This window comes from Zonotrichia leucophrys, chromosome 1A (assembly GCF_028769735.1).
Source record: "Zonotrichia leucophrys gambelii isolate GWCS_2022_RI chromosome 1A, RI_Zleu_2.0, whole genome shotgun sequence".
In the NCBI taxonomy this organism is placed as follows: domain Eukaryota; kingdom Metazoa; phylum Chordata; class Aves; order Passeriformes; family Passerellidae; genus Zonotrichia; species Zonotrichia leucophrys.
Genome location: NC_088170.1, coordinates 14,963,208 through 14,984,172, shown reverse-complemented (window position 1 = coordinate 14,984,172; position 20,965 = coordinate 14,963,208). Strand labels below are relative to the sequence as shown.

Genomic DNA, 20,965 nt, shown 5'->3' with positions numbered 1-20,965 from the left:
ATGTTAACAGAACTCTGGAAATATTTTGCCATATTTACCATCTGTTGACCTGTAAGAAATGATATCTTGGAAAATCAGCATAGAAAATTTTTGCCAACTTGTGTAATTTGAATGAGCTCAGGAGCTGAGGGCTTCTTTTTCAAAATGCCTTTTGAGACTGGAAAGGGGTTTGACAGCATGGAGGTATGTGTGATATATAGCATTGTAAATGTGCTTTAGTCCTTGGAAATGTGTCTGTTTTTGTTTAATGCACAGGGAACAACGTCATGAGGACCATCCATGGGGTAGGAGAGATGATGACCCAAATGGTGCTGAGCAGAGGGTCTGTGTTTCCCCTCAGTACTCCTGACATACAGCCAAGCATTCACCCAAGCAAGCAAGCCAGCACTGCAGACAATGAAGATGTGATTGTAATGGACACCAAATTGAAAATCATTGAGATTTTGCAGGTAATAACGAGGGATGGTGTATTGCACAGCAGTCATTTCACACTTCTTTACTCATACAGTGGCCAGTTCTGTTTCCCACATTCTCACTATTCACTGGGCTGCTCATTGTGGAAATGCCTCCTTGACATGAGGAAGGATAGTCCTCTGTGGGAACAATTGCAGAGTTGTGGTCCTCACCCTGTTGTACCAGCTTCACTTTTGAAGGAACAGGATGCTGCAGAAACTTTCTCACTGTAACTGTGCAAAGACAACTTGTCCTCCAATCTGCCTCACTAGTGTTTCCTGAACACAGTGTGTCTGTTCCCAGTTTCTTTCACACACTTAACCCTGGGGTGGTTGCTTGATTTAAGCATTTGACCCCTCTGTTGCAGTAGTTGGATAAAGGGCAGAATTGGCCCTGGCCCCGCTGAAGTTGGGGGAGGCTGCACACTTTTGGTGCAATTAATGCATTTCAGATTTCTGCTGTTGGGCTGAGAACAGTCTGTGGGCTGCTGTGATTTTCTCCCAGCTGATGTGACAATCTGGGTGACCCCAGCCTGCCTCCTGAGATGCAGTTTTCACTTGGTGCTGTTAATAAGTGAAGTGGCACACGCTTGCTCTGTGTACTGAATCCTGCTTTCTGCAGCGCTTGGGCCCTGAAGGAATGTTTCAGTGTTTTCTATAAATTCTCTGGATTTGTTGGTATCAATGTCACTTTTGAAGGATTCCATTTGTTCTGACTGCTCATAAATTATTTAGATGACTCTAATTACTTGTCATCTGAAAGGCTATCAATTGTTAGAATATACTCAATACTGCATTCTTTGATTCTAGGCCTCCTTTACTTTAAAACTTACAGTGAAAGACAGAGTGTTACAAAATTATATGACCTAAATAACACAAATGATGTGTATTGCTTTCCATTTTCCTTGTTTGTATGACTGAGTTTCTCTCCATGCTGTCCTGCTTTACTGGTTGATGCCTAGGAGAATGATTCTAGGACCTTGTCCTGTGCATTCCCTGAGGAAATCACGTGTTGTCTCATCCTTTCCTTTTTGACAGCACATTCATTGCAAGACCACTCAGGATTGAAGAGTACTTAATCCTAATTTCTTACTTAATCTGTGGTTTGGTAGTAAAGGATTAGGTCACATAGTCAAATTGCTTCAGATAAGTGAGTTGTCATATGCTGGGTGAATCCCAGTAAATGTGCATATATATGATCATAGCCCACAAGAAATACAAAATAATTCAGTTTCATTTAAAATGCAATGAGGAGGGATTAATTTCAATCATGTTACCTTTCATTACTGTGTTATTAGCCTCAATGGCAAGTAAGAATATTTTAGATTTATTGTACTAACATGCAAAGCAAGTACAATGGTGATTAAAGCTATTCTATTCTCAGAAATATTTCAGTTTATAGTAATTTAATTCTCAACGTATCTTCCTGTTGCTTTAAGTAAAGACTGTTTAACTTATGATTTCTATTCTGCCCTCAGCCAGAATTAAGCAGATGGTCTGATAGACTTAGTTGACTATGCATGGACTTGGGAAATTTTTATTTTTAAAAATCTTGCCTGTATAATTCTGAGGCAACTTAATAATGGAACCAAAATAGAGAAATCCTATTACAGTGGCTCTGGGAAGAATATTTGCTTTAGCTGTAGATCAAAGAATCAGTTTGCCACCATTTGCTAACTCACCTTTCAAATCACCTGTCACTTCAGCCTTGGAAACTCAGCATATGTCTTTCATCCCCACTAATTGGAAAATATGTTAAATAATCTTAAAGGTGTTTGATTACATGCTTGCATTTCCTGTGGGTAAGAAGCATCCATGTGCATAAGCCCTTAATTTGATAGTAATGCTTCCAGCCTAGTTATTTTCCTTACTATTCCAATCTAAAAACACCACTTCCAGGTCTGAATTAGGATTTTTCCTGTATGAGTTTCCAGTTTCACAGCTGAGGAACAAAAGGGTATTTTTCAGGTATCTGAGAGGGTGAGCCTTGAGCCTGTTGTGCTTGCTCTCTGTTCCAGTCTGTGGGCATTGGAAGTCCAGCTGAAATATGAAATAATTGATGTCAGTGTGGGTTTGGAGGTTCTGATCTGGCTCGCAGGCAGTGAGGACAAGGCAGCGTGTTGGAGCCCCTGCACACACCCAGTGGTACTCAGGCAATCCATAGGGCAGAGTTCAACATGTCTCAGGATGGGCAGGGGAAATAAAGGAATCACAGAAAACTAGTGAATGTATTGGACTGGTTTTTCATAGTAAACTTAAATTAATTTGCTTCACTTTTTTTGTTTTTTGTTATAGTTTATTCTCAGTGTTAGACTGGACTACAGAATATCCTACATGCTGTCTATCTATAAGAGAGAGTTTGGGGAAAACACTGAAAATGTTGACTGCTCTACATCATCCCCACCTGACACACCAGGGACTGCCTCAGGTAAACCTTGCTATTTTCTTTCAATGCAAAGTAATTCTGGGTGGGCAGCTGCAAACACCGAGCTCAACTGCAGCAGAAAGACACAGGCTACTGCAAGTTGAAAAACTTGCAAAAAGTAAAAAAAATTAAGGAATTCCACAATTTTTTTTTTTACTGATCTGTCCTCCTCCTCCAACAAAAGTGATTCCTTTTTCCCTACTGTGATATTTTGTTCTTTTATCTCTGCTCTTCCCAAAATACTGCATGGTGGTAAGTGGATAGTGTTTGGGGATGGATGAGGACAGGTTTAAGTGAGGTGAACATGGTACAGGAATCATTTGGCTTTCCAGGGAGCCTTCCCATGCACACACAAGTGCTCTGAAGGTTTGTGTGAATACCTGCAAGTAGGGGAGAATTGGTCTAGTTGGAAGTGGGCATATGTATAATACAGGGGTGCTGAAGTCTTAAGTAATAGTTATATTAAAGCCATTCTAAAGCAAAATGATGGTGTGGCAAATAACTGGGTTTATGGTAAATATTTTAAAGTTCATGTATATGCTTTGCTGGGGTTGGTTCTAGGAAAAAGAAGAAAATGTAAGAAAAAATGTAGAAGTTTGACTGTCACCATCATTTGTGGGTCACTGCTGGTGGCTAGTACAGCTCCTAGCACCCTGTGGCTTTGGTTCATCACAACAATTCCTCTTCCTCAGGAACAGTAATACACAATTTACCTCTGCCCCATACCCTTGTTTGTTCTCTGCTACTCTTGCAGAAAGCAAATTTGGCGTAATTGGGGAATGACTAGTTAGACCTTTACTTGATACCATCTGCTTTAAAGAGGAACAGAATTCCATTTTGCTGTGCAGATTAAATGATGATAATTGGCTTTCTTTATTTTTTTCTTTTCTTTCTTTTTTTTTCTTCAATTTTTTCTTCTGATTTTTTTCCCAGCAATTGTTCCTGACATAGATGAAATTGCAGCTCAGGCTGAAACCATGTTTGCTGGCAGGTATATTCTGAAGTTTTACCTCTATATATATTTATATATCTTTTTGTTCATGTCAGTATTTCTCATGGCCAATCTCTGTGTATTCTGTGCTTTCTCTTCCCTTGCCTGCTTGTTAATTGCATAAGCCATACATGAACAGAAATGTGCCAGGAAACACCTGGATTTCAATCAAGGAAACAGCTCAGCTGGCCTAGATGGCTGTGGGATTGGCTATGAGCACCCTCTTAGTTGTAAGAGAGTTGGTAGAAAGTTTTTGTTGTGTTTCCAAAGGCAGCAGGGGAATGGTGTACAGGTGTATTGGGCTGAACCACACTAATTTTCTATTTATCTTATAATGCCTCACGTGGGTGCTGAAAAGCCACTCTTTTTCTGGTGTGTCTTATGGCTACAGCCCCAAATTTCCTGGATCAGCAGCTTGCTGTTGGCCCTTAGGAATTCTCCTAGATTGCATGACCTGTTCTCATTGCACTTGGTGTTCAAAGTCCTTGGGGACATTGTGCCAACAGTAATCTCTCCTGTGCCTCCTCAGATCAGGAGTGGACCACTTGCCATGATCTCCTGGTCCACCAGAGGCCTGTAGATCACAATTTATGCTTGCAGAGTTTTGAACAGAAAGAAGTAATCCATGGAAAACAGTCACACTGGAGAGTTATTACCATTATCACTATATTGGTTTAATTTTACGGATATAATTATAATTATACCAGTAAAAATTAATTCCATTTAGACAAGGCCGTAGACTTTAAAGGTTTTCTTGGAGCTAAGGAGAAGGATCTGCAATGTGGGCACTGTGATCTTTCCTCTCTCAGTCCCTTATGCATTCTCAATCTTTACCAGTACAAGCAATGCCTCCAGGCCTCTCCTGAACTCCCATAATGTAAAACAACACACAGCCCTTGGCATCTGCATCTTTAAAATGAACAGAGAGACCGAATGGTTTCTTGGAAACATTATTTCTGCTTTGATATGTTAAGTGTAAATCTGCTTTCTGCCGTTCCACATTATGAATATGATTCCAGAAATATGATGCTTTTGGCAATTCTTGCTATTTTTGATCTTATTTTTTCTTAAATGAAATTTTAATAGCAGCTGAAAAGGGAAGGAGTGAAAAGGAAAGGGTCAAATTAATCTCTGAGTAAATGCAGTTTACTTCATTTAATTTGGAATGGGGATGAACCTGGCTCAACTTATCCATGACATAAATGAATGCTTTTACAATATAGATTTTAATCACAATGTTTGACACTTTTCATACCATGGTGTCCATTATGCTATAAGACTGCTGCAATAACTGTAGGAGAGAAGTCCTTGTAAAATATGTTAAAGTCATATTTCTAATTTCCTTCCTGCAGCATATTTAATTTGATTTTAAGAGCTCTGTCGAGTGAAGATTGTGTATAGAGGTATATTTGTCTCAAAAGCTTTTATTTTTTCTTATTTACTTTACTTTATTTGGTCCTTTCTCCCCATTTCTGTTGCAGAAAGGAGAAGAATGCAGTTCAGCTTGATGATGAGGGGGGCAGAACTTTTTTACGGGTCCTCATTCACCTGATCATGCACGACTACCCCCCGTTGCTCTCCGGGGCTCTGCACCTGCTCTTCAAGCACTTCAGCCAGAGAGCAGAAGTTCTGCAAGCATTCAAACAGGTGTGGATGGGCTGAGTGTTAGCCCAGGGAAGCCTTCCCAAAGGCTGTTCTGCTACTTAAATTGCTGTTTGTTGCACGACAGTGTTATTTCCTCAGAGGTCGTCAAGTATCAGCAGACTTCTTTGGCCATATGTGCTGGTGTATGTTATAGTTCTGTGCCCCCCAGAAATTGTTATTTCTGGCACCGCATCCATTAGGGAGAGTGTAGGTCCGTGGTGAGCCTCTCACAGGGATCCCTCAGGGACAGAGCCAGTGCCTCATGTTTGGCAGGCGGTGTCCCCGTGCCAGCAGCGAGACTTCTTTGTCTTCAGGGCCACTTAATTTGGGCATTGTTGTTTTGTTATTCACCTGGTGCTTCTAATTCCAATTCAGGTGTCTCTGCACGGGGCTCCCCTGCCTGATGCAGCTATGCCCAAGTAGCAGGGAGGCAGGGACAGAGCCAAGCCTGTTTTCAGCTTTTATTCTGTCCCTCTGGTAGCAGTGCATGTGCAGGCTCCATGTGTCCGTGGATTAGGACAGGGAGATCTGATGTCATGGGGCTGCAGGACAGAGATGCCTCTGTTACATAACCCTTTATAACATATGTTGATAAGAACATCTGATGCTTATTGCAGGAGCTGGGGAGCGTGTTGTCTCACGGTTATGTAAGGTAGGGAGGTTCCTCTCCTGTGCAAACAGATGAATGATTAAGACCTGAAAAGCTTTTGTTTAATGTTTTTGTTGTGCAGCATAATGGCCTCCCACCAGGTATTTAAAGCTAGGCTGTGCTGGTTAGTTGCATAAATAGCTGTTATTCCCAGGTAAGCAAGGACTGAGTTGCTTAATGTGTTTTTGTGAAGGATGGAAAAGGCTAATGGAGAAATAAACAAAAAAGACTGTCGAGCACGTGGAATAAGAATGCCTGCAATTGAGCAGCATTCATAAATTCTGTAAAATAGCAAGGTTTTGCCAAGCCAAGAGAGATTATTATGACAAAAACTTTATTTTACAAAATAGTGAATATTTGCCTGGATGTAATGTGGTTTTAAAAACAACATCAGTGTTGTCAGTGACCCTAATCTTTTACATGAGTTTGATTTCTTAAGTGTCTTTATTAATTTGCTGTAAAGATTGCTGATAGTTTTTTGGCATATTATCTTCATTAATAATCTTGGGAGAACAGAGAGCATTACAAAGAAAGAAAATGCATAGGTCATACTAAATCATAAACTACACTTAACAGTGAAAAACCCAGATAATTTGAGCAGTACAGGAAAAGGAAAAATGAGATTAATCTTAATAAGTGGCAACCACTCAGATGGTGAGAAATTCCATGAACCTGAAAGTCAGTTTGTCAGCTATATTCAGAGAAGTTTTTCTAAGCTGGCCTAACAGTGTGAAAGTCTGTTATTTTTCGATATTTGATTATGGTGGTGTAGGAGATCATTAAAATTGCTGGCCATTCTGACTTTTCTTTGGATGCCCTGATCCCTTCTCATACCATCCTTTTTTTTTTCCTTCTGAAGTACAGTCCTAAAATACAGTAGGTATTTCTAACTATTGCTTTAATAGTGTGTAACTGTATTTTATAATGCCATGAGGATCATGATCAGTGCATCAGAGCTCACTCTGCACAGAACCCAAGAGCCTGTAAATCTGCCTGTACTGGAAATGTTTTGCAGTGTATTCAAGAAAGTGAGAGGATGTTGTGAGTGTTTTAACTATCCTGTTTTTAGCAACTACAGCCTCTGGCTCTGCTAAAGGTTTTTGATAAATGGAGGCTAAAAGCCTGCATGTGCCATGTTTGAATTGCACAGGGAAGGTTGCACAAGGCACCTGGAAAGAGGCTTAGAATGGGAACTGTCAAGCAAATTACCCAGCCATAAGTGCTGGTGCTGCTGCTGTAAGAGCTTCACAATTTTCTCCATTTCCAGGTTCAGTTGCTGGTGTCCAATCAAGATGTGGATAACTACAAGCAAATCAAGGCTGATCTTGACCAGCTCCGTCTAACTGTAGAAAAATCTGAATTGTGGGTTGAGAAGAGCAGCAATTATGAGAGTGGAGAGGTGGGCGACAGTCAAACCAAGGGGGGAGAAGAGCCAATGGAGGTGGGTTTAAAGCCTTTGCTGTCAGAAGTGTTTCAATACTGATAGGTAGTTTCATGAACAACTGCAAAATCATGGTCTGGTTAAGCAAAGTGGCAAAGTGAGAATGTGAAGTCTTCTGGCTGAGCTTTAGGAACTGACAGAAAAGGAAATAACACTTCTTTTATCAATGTATTCAATATTCTCTCCTGATGCTTTCAGGAACTGTACTCTTAGGTCACAGAGCTGCCTTCCTTTCTGGGTGCAAGCCACAGTGTGCAGCAGCACCCTGAAAATAATCTGGGAATTGTGTGCTGGCAGTTGGGTTGACTTGCTGGAAGAAAAGAGGAGTAGACAGTGTCCTGCAATCAAGGGAAAGGAGCACAGTCAAACCCATGTTTGCAAACATTACAAGTAATTCCACACTTCACCACACAAGAATGTTGAGATTTTGTAGGTGACCTAATGTTTTAGTTTCTTTGGCCCTTGTCATACCCTTTTCTCAGGGTATACTCTGACTGGATGTAGAACTTGAATCTAGGACTGTGAAGACCTCTTTTCTAAAAGATTTCATTGTTGCTATTTTTTAAATTTTGCTTTTCAGTGCAAACTGAGGTCGCCATTTAATCATTTATCTCTCGCATGAGCTTTTAAGAAAACACAAAATGTTGCTGTGATGGAGGTTTGTGCCATAAGAGTAGATAGAGCAGGCTTTTCCACCAATATTCATTCCCACTTTTCCCTTTTCATCAGAGAAGGTGGGGAGAGATGAAGAGCTGTGATTTCTGACACAGCATTTTCCTTGTTCTCTTTCCTGCTGCCAAGAAAGATGGGTGAGGAAGCTCCCAGGGAAGTAGAAAGCCAAGTAAAGGTTATACAGCATTGTGGAGGCCACATTAGGAAAAAAAGCTGGAGCCATGGAGAAGAGAGAAGATGTTGGCAAATATCTGTGACACACACGTGGCCTTTTAGATGGAGAAGCAGATTTTTGGTGGCTTTATGCAGGGGCAAATCCAACACTTCAATGAAGAATCCCAAATTCTTGCAACAGTGTAGGTCCTACCCTTTCTCTGATGTATCTTAGCTGATACCATGTCTTCAGTGGTGTCAGAATTAGGGAGGAATCTGGAGTTGAAGCTTATGTGGTATTTCCTTTTTTCTTTCCTTGAGTACAGCTCTAATAGGAAATTAAATGTTCCTTTATGTATTTAATGTATTGAAAAGGTAATGGGGAAACAGAAAATAGAATTGTGTCAGGATTACAAAGTTTTTTAGCTATACTACATTTTTTAATTGAATTTTATTCCTATGGGTAGCCTTGATAGCAAGGAAACTCCAGGAAAAGGGGGCAAAACAATGTGTTTGAAACAGAGGCACCTCTCAATGGGATTTTTTGAATGGTTTTTTCCCATGAGGCACCTGTATGGATTAGCAGTGCTTCAGTAGATGCACAATATTATCTCTGGCAGATCAGAGAGATTATTGTATCAGAGCAGTAATATGTAATCTGCTGGTTAGATCATCTGCTGGTAATTCCCTGAGAGCTGTGCCAGGTTACAATAGCTCAGAATCTTATGCATCTTTCTTTTCCCCCTGCTAAATTCTTCTTTAACAGTGAAGAGGTGTTTTTACCTGGCAAAAAAGTAACATCAGGTAGTCAGTACTCTCTTTGAGGTCTTAAATCAGGTGTAGGAGGTGTGATGTTGGGCATAATCTGCAATGTGTGAAGCAGGTGGCTAGCTTTAAGCAGACAAAAATCCCATGAGATCCATGCTTCCTTGGAATGGATACTGGGTATTCAGAGCTGGATGAGCCTCTGGGTCTTTAGGGAATTTGCCTCATTTTCCTGTGTTGAATTTTTCCCAAGCCACATTAAAGTGTGCACAAGGATTTAAATCACATTCCAGAGCACTCTTCTGTTAAACCCAAGTTTCTGTTGTCACATGAAGCCTGTTGAAAGGTGTACATAAGAGTAAAAACACCAAAAATTTTTTTTTTGCCTGAGTCTTCCTAGGTAATTGCTTTTCACCTTACTGTTATAACCTGTGAGCCTTTTTTTCTTATGTTTTAAAGTCATATGACTCCAGAAATAGGATTTGTAGAAAAAAGGCCTTACTCTTATAAAAGTATCCAGAGTTCTCCACATGAAAAATGGCAAATCTTACATCCATGCAGGACTTTCTGGATAGGGACTGGAGATCAGAGTTGGAAAGAGTACTTGGAGTTATGCCAGACATAAATGAGACACCAATAGGGTTAGGAAGAAATGCTGAAATTGAGCTCACATAAGAGCCCTGCTTGAGAAGGGGAAATCAGCTAAAGCCTGTTCACTTGGTTCTCTCTAGGAAGGGTGTTCTGGGTCTGTGTAGATACCACAGAGCATGGAAGGTGTGATTTTTACTGTCTTGTCCCTGGAGGATGTTTGGTGGTGCAGCAACAGAAATGCAGCTCGGAGGAAGAGAAACAGGCTCAGTGAAAGGACTTTAAAGTGAAGCTGGAATAGAGTGCAGTGGCATTATGGAGTTCCTCATCTTTTCCATCTGCTGAGAAAGTTCAGTGGGGTTTCAAGTGGTCTAAACTCAGCACCTGTAAGCACCTGATGTTCCCTTACTTCCCTTCTTTTCTGGTCTGTGACACCTTGCTCTGGTTCTGGGAATGTCTGAACAAACAACACATAAAGGTTGAGGTTGTGAACTGGGATTTCTCTGTGTGTGTCCCTCATTTCCCTGGTGGAGCCTGTGGAGGGCAGAGCTGTGCCATGGGGACACTGACACGTGCCTTGCACTGCTGTCCTGCTGGGATGAGAGAGCCTGCTCAGACTGAATGCTGGAATCTGAGTCTCCTCTGGCAGCTAGCAGGAATGGATCTACTGATGCAGTGTTATTCCAGGAATTTTATGGGTAGAGGGAGTAGTCTCTTCCAGAAAATACAGTTTCCTTAAGGTGGGGTCCTCAGGTGAGAACCTTTCTCCCTGAGATCTCTGTGCCTGCCTGTCCCCTGTGGAAAAGTGTGACAGGGAATGTCTATCATGGGGCATAATGAGGCCAGATCTGCAACTGAGTGTCTTTGGTATCCCAGTGGTATGATTATCTCTTGGTAACTGCATCCCTGGTGTATTCTTATGGGTTCAATAAACAATTGTTTATTTTGTAAGGAGAAAGGATAGATTCAGCAGTTTAATGCTGATCAGTACTTCCAGATAAGACATACAGTTCACATGGATTATAAAACTACTTTGATGAAGGAAGAATGCTGATAAAACTAACAGGTAAATTAATCTTGGTTAACCCACAATCCCAGAATGGAGGAGGGTGGTTAATTATAGCAAAAAGCCTGAAACATCTCCCAAAGTATTGATTCAAACAGCTAGAGAGATGGCAGCCTGCATACTAACAAACCTAACCAAATAAAATCCGCTGTTGTTACATAGATCAGCACTGAACAGCAGTGCTGACACTCTTATAAACAGCTTCCATGGCCAAGTGGTGCAGCTGTTCTTACCTCACTGGAAATTAGCACCAGATGGGATTTATAGAACTCCTGAACTTCACCATCAGCTAAGAAAGTTCAGAGAGAGGTTTCAGGACATATAAACATTCAGCTTGGCATGCATATATTTGTTTTAGTGTATTTCTCTTTTCTAAAACAGTAGGAAGTTTGAGAACCCAATGAAACTCAGAAGTGCACCTGTTTCTTCTTTTTTTTTTTTTTTAATGCTGTTATAGTGGTTTACATCCTTGTGGTCATACTGTGAGTCACTCTCAAGATCTGCTAGATTTTTTTCTTCTTTATAGCGTCAGCATCCGAAGTCCAATATTTCAATTTATTTTTGTTTCCTGTTAAGAAAGACTTACCATAGCTGACAGAAAAACCCCCAACACTGCCAGTATTCTTAGTGGCAGTATTTGTGTACATGTTCTGCCATGTTTTGATTGAGAGATATGCATGGAAAGGTGCGTGGGTGTTGGCAGTTCCTTGCTGACTTGATTTCTCTTATTTATCATACCCAGCTGGGGTTTTCCAGGAGCCAGGGCCCAGAGAATACAGCATCATGACTTGATGGTGCAGTTTAACATATGGTTACTATTTGTTTTTAAATCTTTTCCTGCATCATCCAGAGATAGAGGCAGAAGCATCCCCTTTGTGGGAGGAACATCTCTAATTTCCACATGCTGCTTGTTAAGAACTCCAACCTGCTTGACTGCAAAGGTTGTCTTAAGTTCTTTCTCCAGACTTTTAAGTGTTCACATACACTGATTTTGTAATCTTTGCAGCTGTAAATACAGATTCTTGGAGCATTTGGTCACTACTGAAATACACTTTTGATACATCTCCTTGCAGTATTTAAATTCCTTGGTTGCATAATCTCTGATTTAGGGACATACTCCTTCAGAATGATCAGAAGCATGAAGACATAGAGTAATTGCCTCAAATTACATTGGAAATTTGAATCAGAGGAAGGACTTGGATGTAAATCTTGTCACTCACTGGATAAAGAACAAACGATTCTTTCTTTATTATCTGTGTTATATCAATCCCTTATGAGCTGCTGTAATACTTTGTCACTTGCTGCTATTAAATACAATTAATTCCTGTTGAGGAAATTGCAATAAACTTCCACTTGTCATGTGTTCTTTATTACAGGAATCAAACATTTTGAGCCCAATACAGGATGGCACCAAAAAACCCCAGATAGACAGCATTAAAAGCAATAACTACAATATTGTTAAAGAGGTTAGTATATCTGCCAAGAAACTTGCTTGACATACCTGTTTGATTAGTAGATTTAGTAATTATTTTGAAATTAATTGTCTTGTGTGGTTTTGTGTGACATGACTGGTTTCTTTTTTTGGTTGCATGCTTATTTATTTGTTTGGTTTGTTGTTTTTTAACTTATAGATTTTGATTCGACTCAGCAAACTTTGCGTTCAGAATAAAAAATGTCGGAATCAACAACAGCGTTTACTGAAAAATATGGGCGCCCACTTGGTGGTCTTGGACCTTCTGCAGATCCCCTATGAAAAGGTTATTTTCCTAATTTTAGTGGTAGGCAACACAAACTCAAGGAAGGGAAATGCCTCGACAGGCCCAAGAATCAATGGAAATATTTTTTAAAATCTGAATTGTCAGCTGTGGTACAAACATGAAATGATGATGTCATTTTCTACCTTCAGAATAGTGAGTTTGGGCTCAGTTTAAATACAGCTGCCTGCACAGTTTTATTTAACATTTAATATTTACTGCCTTGGGTACATAGATGTCACAGTGCTGTCATTCCTCTACCCATTCCTGAAGTAGGCAAACCCTCAGACCAAAAGCTTTCACAGATCAAATCTGAAATAGCTTCTTTGTTTTTATGGTGGACATCTCTAACCTAGTTCCACGTGTTTGGTTTGTTTTTTTGGTTTTTTTTTTTTTTTGTTTTTTGGTTTTTTTTTGTTTTTTTTCACAAGATATAGTTATTTGGTACTGATTTGATGAAATTAAGCATACAAATTAATGAACTAGATAGGCTTTGAAAGAGCACATCTTTCTAGATCTTCTAGGAATCACTGAGAGGAGGTAAAACCTTTGCTGGGATGTGTTTTCCTGTATGTTATATTACAGACACTGGTTCAGCTGTCATCAGTAAAACAGTGCTTGTCCATACAGGTGGTTCATCAAATCATACTTAGGATACTACATGAGAGGAATATAAAATGGGGATGAAATTAGAGATATGTTTGTGTGGGAGTATGTGTATGAACACATGCACACATACATCTGTTTCTGGATGTAGCTACAGAAAAACCAAATGTTTGCCAAAGCTTAAAACTAATGCAGAGCTACATTTTTGGTTTGTTTTGCTTTTTTTTTAAAATCAAGCACATTAGCAATTTTTAAAACTAGGAAATTATAGCCACACAAGAAGAAATCTTACTTTGATTTTATGCTCCTACTCCTGATTCCCTATGGTTTGATTCAGAGTAAGGCACAGCTGCTAATGGACTCCGAAGGAAACTGGTTTAGTTACTTTTGCCAGAGGGAGAATTCCTGCCCTATAAAGGCTCGGGAGAATTTTTTTATTCCTGGCTGAATTGATGTTGTGTGGTTTTAACAAGTATGTTTAGGTATAACCAGCTGATTTTGTTTGTCCTTACTTCCTGCAGAGTGATGAAAAGATGAATGAAGTTATGAATCTAGCCCACACTTTCCTTCAGAATTTCTGCCGAGGAAATCCTCAGAATCAAGTTCTCCTCCACAAAAATCTCAACTTGTTCTTAACTCCAGGGGTAAGTATTTAATTTGAAATAGAATATGATAATTGGAATTAAATTTGGGTTTGCTGAAACATTCCAGTGCTAAATAAATAATTTCACTAAATTATGCCTCCCCTCCCCTCTCCTCTCTCATTTCCCTTAATGTTGCTTTTTATGTTATTGGCTTTAATCTTGCCATTTTAAAAGTGGAAAACAAAAACCAAGGAACCTGTGGGGTTTACTGGAAGGATCTGTGAATATGTGTCACATCCTTGTCTTGAACTTGACTCTGATTTTATTCATCCTGACTCACTCACTGATGGACTGTAAAGTCAAGGTAGAAGATACTGTGACTGCTGTCATAAAGCTTGTGTAACAACAGAATCAGACTCACACATTTTTGTTGATGGTTCTCTCATTTGATTCAACTAATATAAAGTCTGACCTTCTATTAAATCATTGTCTTTACAACAGACCTTTTTGTCACAATCCCTTTGTATATATTTGTGTGTGTGTTTACAGACATATTCATATAGAATGACACTTGCTCAGTGATAAGCAAAACATGCTTTTATTAGAAGGAATTTTGAGTATGAGGTTTGCAGACCCTGGACTGTGCACTTTAGGAACATTTGTTCCATTGTTTTTTTATTTATTCTCCTTTGTGACATTAGTGAGCAGCTCTGAGCTGACCCCAGTGGGAACCAGAGCCTGGATTCCATCACATCCAATGCTGACACTTAACTTGGGTGCAAAGTGTGGAGCCAGCTTGCACTTGTATTGCTGTTCTTTTGAAGCTGATTTCCTGATAATCCATCCCAGTTACTGTGCTTTTGTGCACATTGTGGAGCAGTGGATGTGGACTCCTATCAGATGACACTAAACAGACACGTATACTTTAGGAGCACACCTGACTCTCAGGAGCCTTTAGTCCAAAGGACCAACCTAGAACAAAAGCCCCAAGAATGCACAAATTCTGGGTGCTGTGTCCTCAGCAGAATCCCTTCTTGCTCCAGATCTGTTCCTCCTGTTCCATGCTGCTCACAGATACACAGCCCTAGGCTTCTTTTGGAGTTAGTGTGGAAAGAGACATTCTCTTTGAGACCATCAGGCTGCATGTACAGGGATTTGCCTGCTGGAAATGCCTCTTCTGTGAGCCCCAGAGAGAGCCAGAGCAGCTCATCATCTCATCTGGTGGCCTCATTGCAAAGTTTGATGGTGAGTGGGGCAGGGTGGTCTCAGGTGTCTCATATTCCAAAGCCCCTGCAGAGTGGTCTAGCAGTGTAGTGTGTGTGTGTTTGTGTGCTCACCTTCCACATGGACACAGGTTCGGTTTATGCCCATTTTAGGACTGTTTGTACTCATAGGGAAGTGTGGAGAAATCCCCTCAAAACTGAAAGCTGGACCCTGATATCACTGAAAAGGATTTCTCCAGTTTCCCTTTAGCAGTGAGCCTTCCTCTAGTTGAGAATCCCGTGCCTCTCTCCGTCTCAAAGCAGATCTGCTGTGCTCATGAGGCTGTTTTTGATCTGTTCAGCTCCTGGAAGCTGAGACCATGAGGCACATCTTCATGAATAATTACCTCCTGTGCAACGAGATCAGCGAGAGGGTGGTGCAGCACTTTGTGCACTGCATCGAGACCCACGGCCGGCACGTGGAGTACCTGCGATTCCTGCAGACCATCGTGAAAGCAGATGGCAAATACGTGAAGAAGTGCCAGGACATGGTAATGACAGAGGTAAGCAAAGGCTTCACATGTTAATCACTTGAGTATTTTGAGGCTGTTTTTCCTGCTCTTGATACCAATGAGATATAATGGCATCCTCGCTTTGGAATTTTAAGCGGCGTCACAAATAATGAATATTTTAGCAGACGTTTTCGGGAGTTTGATCTAATTTTGTAAGGCCATCTGTATAACTACTAGAAAGAAAACATGAGTGTTAGCATGGTGATACAGAGATGTCTATTTGTAGATGATGTAGCATGGAAATCTGAGAGTTACATAAACCTTCATTTTCCTGTAATGTAATTTAGGATCACTTTTACCCACTCTTGGGGCATGGGTTTGCCATACAAGAGGCTCTTACCTCTATGGATTTGTCTAAATAGTGTTGTAGACCTTTTTTTTTTTACAGATAGCAGTTCTAAATCCTAGTTTCTGCTTTTTTTGTTTTATTTTATTTCATAGCATTTCTATGAGGGTCAGTAGAGCTGCTTTAGCTTTAACTAGCTGGATCCAGTAAATTCAACCAAGTGGTTTGTGGAAAAATCTTTATGCCAATAAATTTCCTTGCAAAATACGTAATTGACTTTCTCTGCAATTAGGATTTGATATATTGTGAGCATGATAAATGAAGTCTTCAACTTGCAGACACTTGTGCATTTAACTGTAATTATGTTAACAGTTCCTTGAGATTAGTGAGTGGGTAAAGTTGAATATGGTGAAAAGTCATGGTTGGATTAGAGTCCAAGGAACATTTTTATTTGCTTTACAAAGTGCTTTTTTTTTTGGCTTGGTTTGTTTTTTTTTAAGACGCATCTTCACAAAGAAACCAGAGATAAGTTTTAGTTTTTTGTGCTTTGAACAAAATGAAATCCCACTGAAATTTTATTCCACAGCAACAAGAGGAAAAACTTCTAATTAAGAAAATAAAACTCCTGCCTACATGGATAACCTTTAATGAAATTCACCTCAACCTTTTCAATTTGACTGAAGTATTTTAACATGCAATATCAATTACAAGTCTTTGATTTACATAATTCAAACACTTCTTGTGCCTTTGTGGTTTTAGATTTTTCTGCTTCCACCAAAAGCTCTTGTAGAGATTTTTTTTATCATCAAACAAAATTTTCAGATTTTTCTCAATTTCAGTATATTTTGCTATTGACCTGTAGCAGCGCAAAGATAAACTGTCATTTTGCATTTTCGAGCTGACTCCATGACAAAAGTAGAAATGAACTTGGATACAGCATTCACATCATAAGTCCTGCAGGAATTTCCTGGGGGGAGGAAGCAACCCTGTTTTGATGAAATAGGGTGAGATAATGATCTGCTTTTCAAAAAGTAGGAAATTACAGGTAAGTAATTATGACTTGGAATAGGATGCTAATTGTGAAACTTGAATGGTACTTGAGTGGCAATCCACTCTCAAGGGAACAAATGGTTGGAACTTGCCACCGAGTTGGGACAGTTTCTCTGCAGACAACTGAGATGTACTTCGTGACCTTAAACAAGTGCTGCAGCTTTTCCTGTGCCTCCAGATGGGGCACATAAACAATTCACCACAAGACAAGATAGAATATGACTGTACAGCTTGCCTCAGCTCCTCCTGTGTTTTCTTTCACCCACAGGAAGTACATTGTAGCTTATTCCCATTTACTGGGAGTGAGGGATAATCTTCATACTTACATGTTCTAGAAAGTGCATGCAGATGAAGGAGCACCATGGCAAGAGAATACTGCCATAAAATCCATTGGACATCCCCAGTCTGGCTGATTCCCTTGTTCTCATCTCCTTGGTCTCCAGGTCTGCAGTGATGTTTACCAATGTGAAAGGTTCCTTGGGGCACTTTTTCTCATTACAAGCAGGCTTTGAGGTTCCTGGAAGAACCCTGCCTGTCAGTGCAAACGCTATTACAGAAGGGAAAACAGAATTTACTTTGGGCCAGATCAATGTGGCAGCAGAGTTTTCTATTACCTGTAGTATTCTGGACTAATATTTTGCTCAGTATCATCAGCTGCTCCAATACTGGACAGCCTTCATTATATTACCATAGAATTCTAAACTTGCTGAAAATATACTTTAATAGCAGAAAATGTTGCTGAGTTGTTTAGTCCTAAGCTCTCATCCGTTTAAATTATTTTTTCTGTACTGTGGATTGTCTAGAAAATGTCTGAAAAGTCATAGGTATAGAAATACTGTAGAAACCCAAAGATAAATGAGAAATAGGAATTGCAGGAGAGACTGAATTCACAATTCACCCCAGCCAAATGTCAAAGTAAAAATAAGCAAGAAACAGGAAAAGCACAAACAGAAATGCTGTGAATTCAAAATTTGAAGTGTTGAAACCCTGGAAAGTGTAATGAAATGTTTCTTGACTTTTCATTCTGGGAGACTAATTTTAATTCCTGTTCTTGCTGCTTTCCCATTTCTCAGCAGCTCCAGCAACCTTTATGACTACCCTTGAATTGAATAAGCTGGGATTTCATGTCACATATGGACTGGAATAGGTCAAGTGCCTAACTCACAAAATAAGTGTGATTTTTGAGCTGCCAGGGTGTGTTCTGTACTAGGAGGGGTTTGTGGGAGCTTGTTTCACTCACACTGAGAGTGGATTGTGCTTCAAAGGACAGTGATGGAGACAGGATTCCAAGCAGGGTTAGAGCAAAGCTCTTCAGTGAGATGTGCTGAGATGGGGCTGCCACATCCAGCGCCGCTCTGGATCCTCCTGAGATGAGCAGAGCACTTGTAGCAGAATCAAACATTTATCACATACACCAGTTTTCTGCTAAATGAAAGTACTGACATGACACTGACAAAGTCATGACCCAACCTGCCACATTTGCACAGGGTGGGAAGAATCTCCTTTGTTTCCAATACTGAGCAAGGGTGGGGAAAAGCTGGGCTCAATTCCGGGTGAGCCACGGGCTTTTTGTGTGAGGCAGCGTGGAAGATTTAATCTCACTGCACCTCAAGTGCTCATCTATGAAACAGGGATAATAATGCATCCTGGCCTCCTAGCAGGAGGTGAAGATAATTAATTAACTTCACACAAACATTGACATGGTAGGAATAATAAGGATGGCATGCTGTCTTAGGTAAAGACACAGCTACACAGAAGTTAAACCTCAAATTCACCTTGCATTAGTGCATTCCTTGGTGAGTTATTCCAGATTTGCACTTATGTTGATAAGAGCACAAGTTTGCCTTGGATATTGTTTTGACATGTTAATTTGGCAAACCACGTCAGAGTAAATTTTGTTTTGTTGTTTGGGTTTTAGCTAGAGAATCTTCACATACTTAGAGATAAAATAAGAAATTAAGAAAATCATAGAATCATTTAGGTTGGAGTAGACCTTTAAAATCATTGAGTCCAAAATGATTGCAGTGGAGGGTGCTCAGAACCTTGTGCTCTCTTTCTCAGCTGATAAACGGCGGTGAAGATGTGCTGATATTCTACAATGACAGAGCATCCTTCCCAGTGCTGCTGCAGATGATGTGTTCGGAGCGAGACCGAGCCGACGAGAGCGGCCCCTTGGCCTATCACATCACCCTGGTGGAGCTGCTGGCCGCCTGCACCGAGGGCAAGAACGTGTACACAGAGATCAAGTGCAATTCACTGCTGCCCCTGGATGATATTGTCAGGGTAGTGACCCATGATGACTGCATTCCTGAGGTAAGATCCCTCATGGCAGGAGCAAGCAGACTTAGCGTTTTTTGAAAGCTGGCAATGTTTTGTTGTCATAATGCACTGACAACTTGAATATTTGCACAGGGAATGGGCTGGAAATGGGTGGTGCTTCTTAAGGTGAATAAGTGAGAAAGGATAGTATTTATTCCACAGAACATTCCTTGTCCTTAATGCATTGTGTGTCAGCTTTTCAGACACCTTCTTTTGGATTTATCCAGCCACTGTCAGAGTTTAATACACTCTTAACTTCTGGCTGGAACTGTGAAGACCCAGCTGAATGCTGGGTTAAGCCAATGTTTTGCCGTTGCCTGAATTTCTTGGAAATGATAGATAAAATTCTGTCCATGCTGAAGTCAGTGGGAATTTGGGTGAAGTCTCATTTTATTAAACTCAATTGCAGTCCAGCAAATATTTTTATTCACTGCAGATGAAGGCACAGTTTTGCATGTGTCATGCTAGCATAGGGCTGTGTTATTATCTGGTGGGAAAATGGGGCTCAAGCAACAGAAATAGGGCCTGCAGGAGTTAAAACTCCCTCTGTGCCATGAGAATTGCCCTTGTGATCAAATGATCTTATTGCTAAAAAGAAATATGTTTGCTTTGCCCAAAAGTTCCCCTTAAGATTAATTTGAACAGATGGTAATTAGAAAAAAAATCCCAAACAAAAGAAACCTAAAGGTCTGATCTGAATTTTCTCTTTACTGCATTAAACATATGGAACTATCTCATCTCCCTTGACCGTGCTAAGAAATTTTCAGTGCATTTGCATATGTTTATATTTAATCCATACATTTTTGGGCACTGGGTATCCATTTTTATGCTGTGCACATGCAGACTTGTCATGCCAGAGAGGAGTCCTGGCATGTCCTCCTCCTAAGCCCTGTGCTGCCATTGCTGCAGTCTCAGTGCACCACAACCTTTCTCTGCCATTTAGATCCCAGATGCAAGCGCTGCATTAGGATTGTGGGAATACAGGGACTTCAGTCCCAGCTCTGCAAAAGACTTTTTATTTTATACTTGGCAGGCTTGTCACAAGGCTTCAACCTACCAAAGTCAACTGGCAAGTGCAGAGTGTCCTGCATTCTGACAGCCTCTGGCTTTGGAGCCAGGCCCTGCTGGTCAGTTATCAGTTATCAGTTAAATACCAGAATCATTACTGGTTTGTCTTCTGGGGGTTTTGTCATTAGAGTAAGGTTTGCAAAGCCTTTTCATTTTTCTTCCCGTGGTCTTTCATTAAACACATTAAGGCCTGTGTTGCCCAGCTTTTCCCTAAATCTTCAGAACCAAACATGTGCATTATTATGGTTATGAATGTTTGTTAGTACTGGTAGGCTCATCTTTATTGTTCAGTATTTTTGCAGATAGAAAATATTACGTTAATTGTTTTTACTGTTCCATTTCATAGTGATTTTGTTTTTGCTGTTCCTGCAGGTGAAAATTGCCTATGTTAATTTTGTTAACCACTGTTATGTGGACACTGAAGTGGAAATGAAGGAAATCTATGCCAGTAACCATATCTGGAAACTTTTTGAGAACTTCCTTGTTGATATGGCAAGGGTAAGCTTCACCAGGTGTTAAATATTACAGAATGGTCATGGGTGACAACTGAACTGGCAGTAACAAGTTTTTTTTTGGTGAACTTTTATTCTTTTATTTTGTTAACTATCTTTATTCAAAGTTGACAATAGGATCAGTGTGGTTAGTTGGTTTGTTTATCAAACAGTCATTTCTATGATC

The 20,965-nt window shown here is 40.2% G+C and overlaps 1 protein-coding gene across 7 annotated transcripts in view; it reads left to right on the top strand.

Annotated features, from left to right (window-relative positions):
• The window catches only part of ITPR2 (inositol 1,4,5-trisphosphate receptor type 2), a 244,366-nt gene that overhangs the window by 92,017 nt on the left and 131,384 nt on the right, over positions 1 to 20,965 (top strand). For 6 of the 7 annotated variants that reach the window (XM_064701183.1, XM_064701180.1, XM_064701172.1 and 3 more), the window contains 11 exons: positions 256 to 449; positions 2,748 to 2,880; positions 3,811 to 3,868; positions 5,350 to 5,515; positions 7,429 to 7,602; positions 12,223 to 12,312; positions 12,478 to 12,603; positions 13,728 to 13,850; positions 15,355 to 15,555; positions 18,962 to 19,213; positions 20,660 to 20,785. In XM_064701183.1, coding sequence (XP_064557253.1) covers positions 256 to 449; positions 2,748 to 2,880; positions 3,811 to 3,868; positions 5,350 to 5,515; positions 7,429 to 7,602; positions 12,223 to 12,312; positions 12,478 to 12,603; positions 13,728 to 13,850; positions 15,355 to 15,555; positions 18,962 to 19,213; positions 20,660 to 20,785 — 1,643 coding nt within the window. The remainder of the gene's footprint in view (positions 1 to 255; positions 450 to 2,747; positions 2,881 to 3,810; positions 3,869 to 5,349; positions 5,516 to 7,428; positions 7,603 to 12,222; positions 12,313 to 12,477; positions 12,604 to 13,727; positions 13,851 to 15,354; positions 15,556 to 18,961; positions 19,214 to 20,659; positions 20,786 to 20,965) is intronic. The other variant, XM_064701196.1, reaches the window with a different exon arrangement.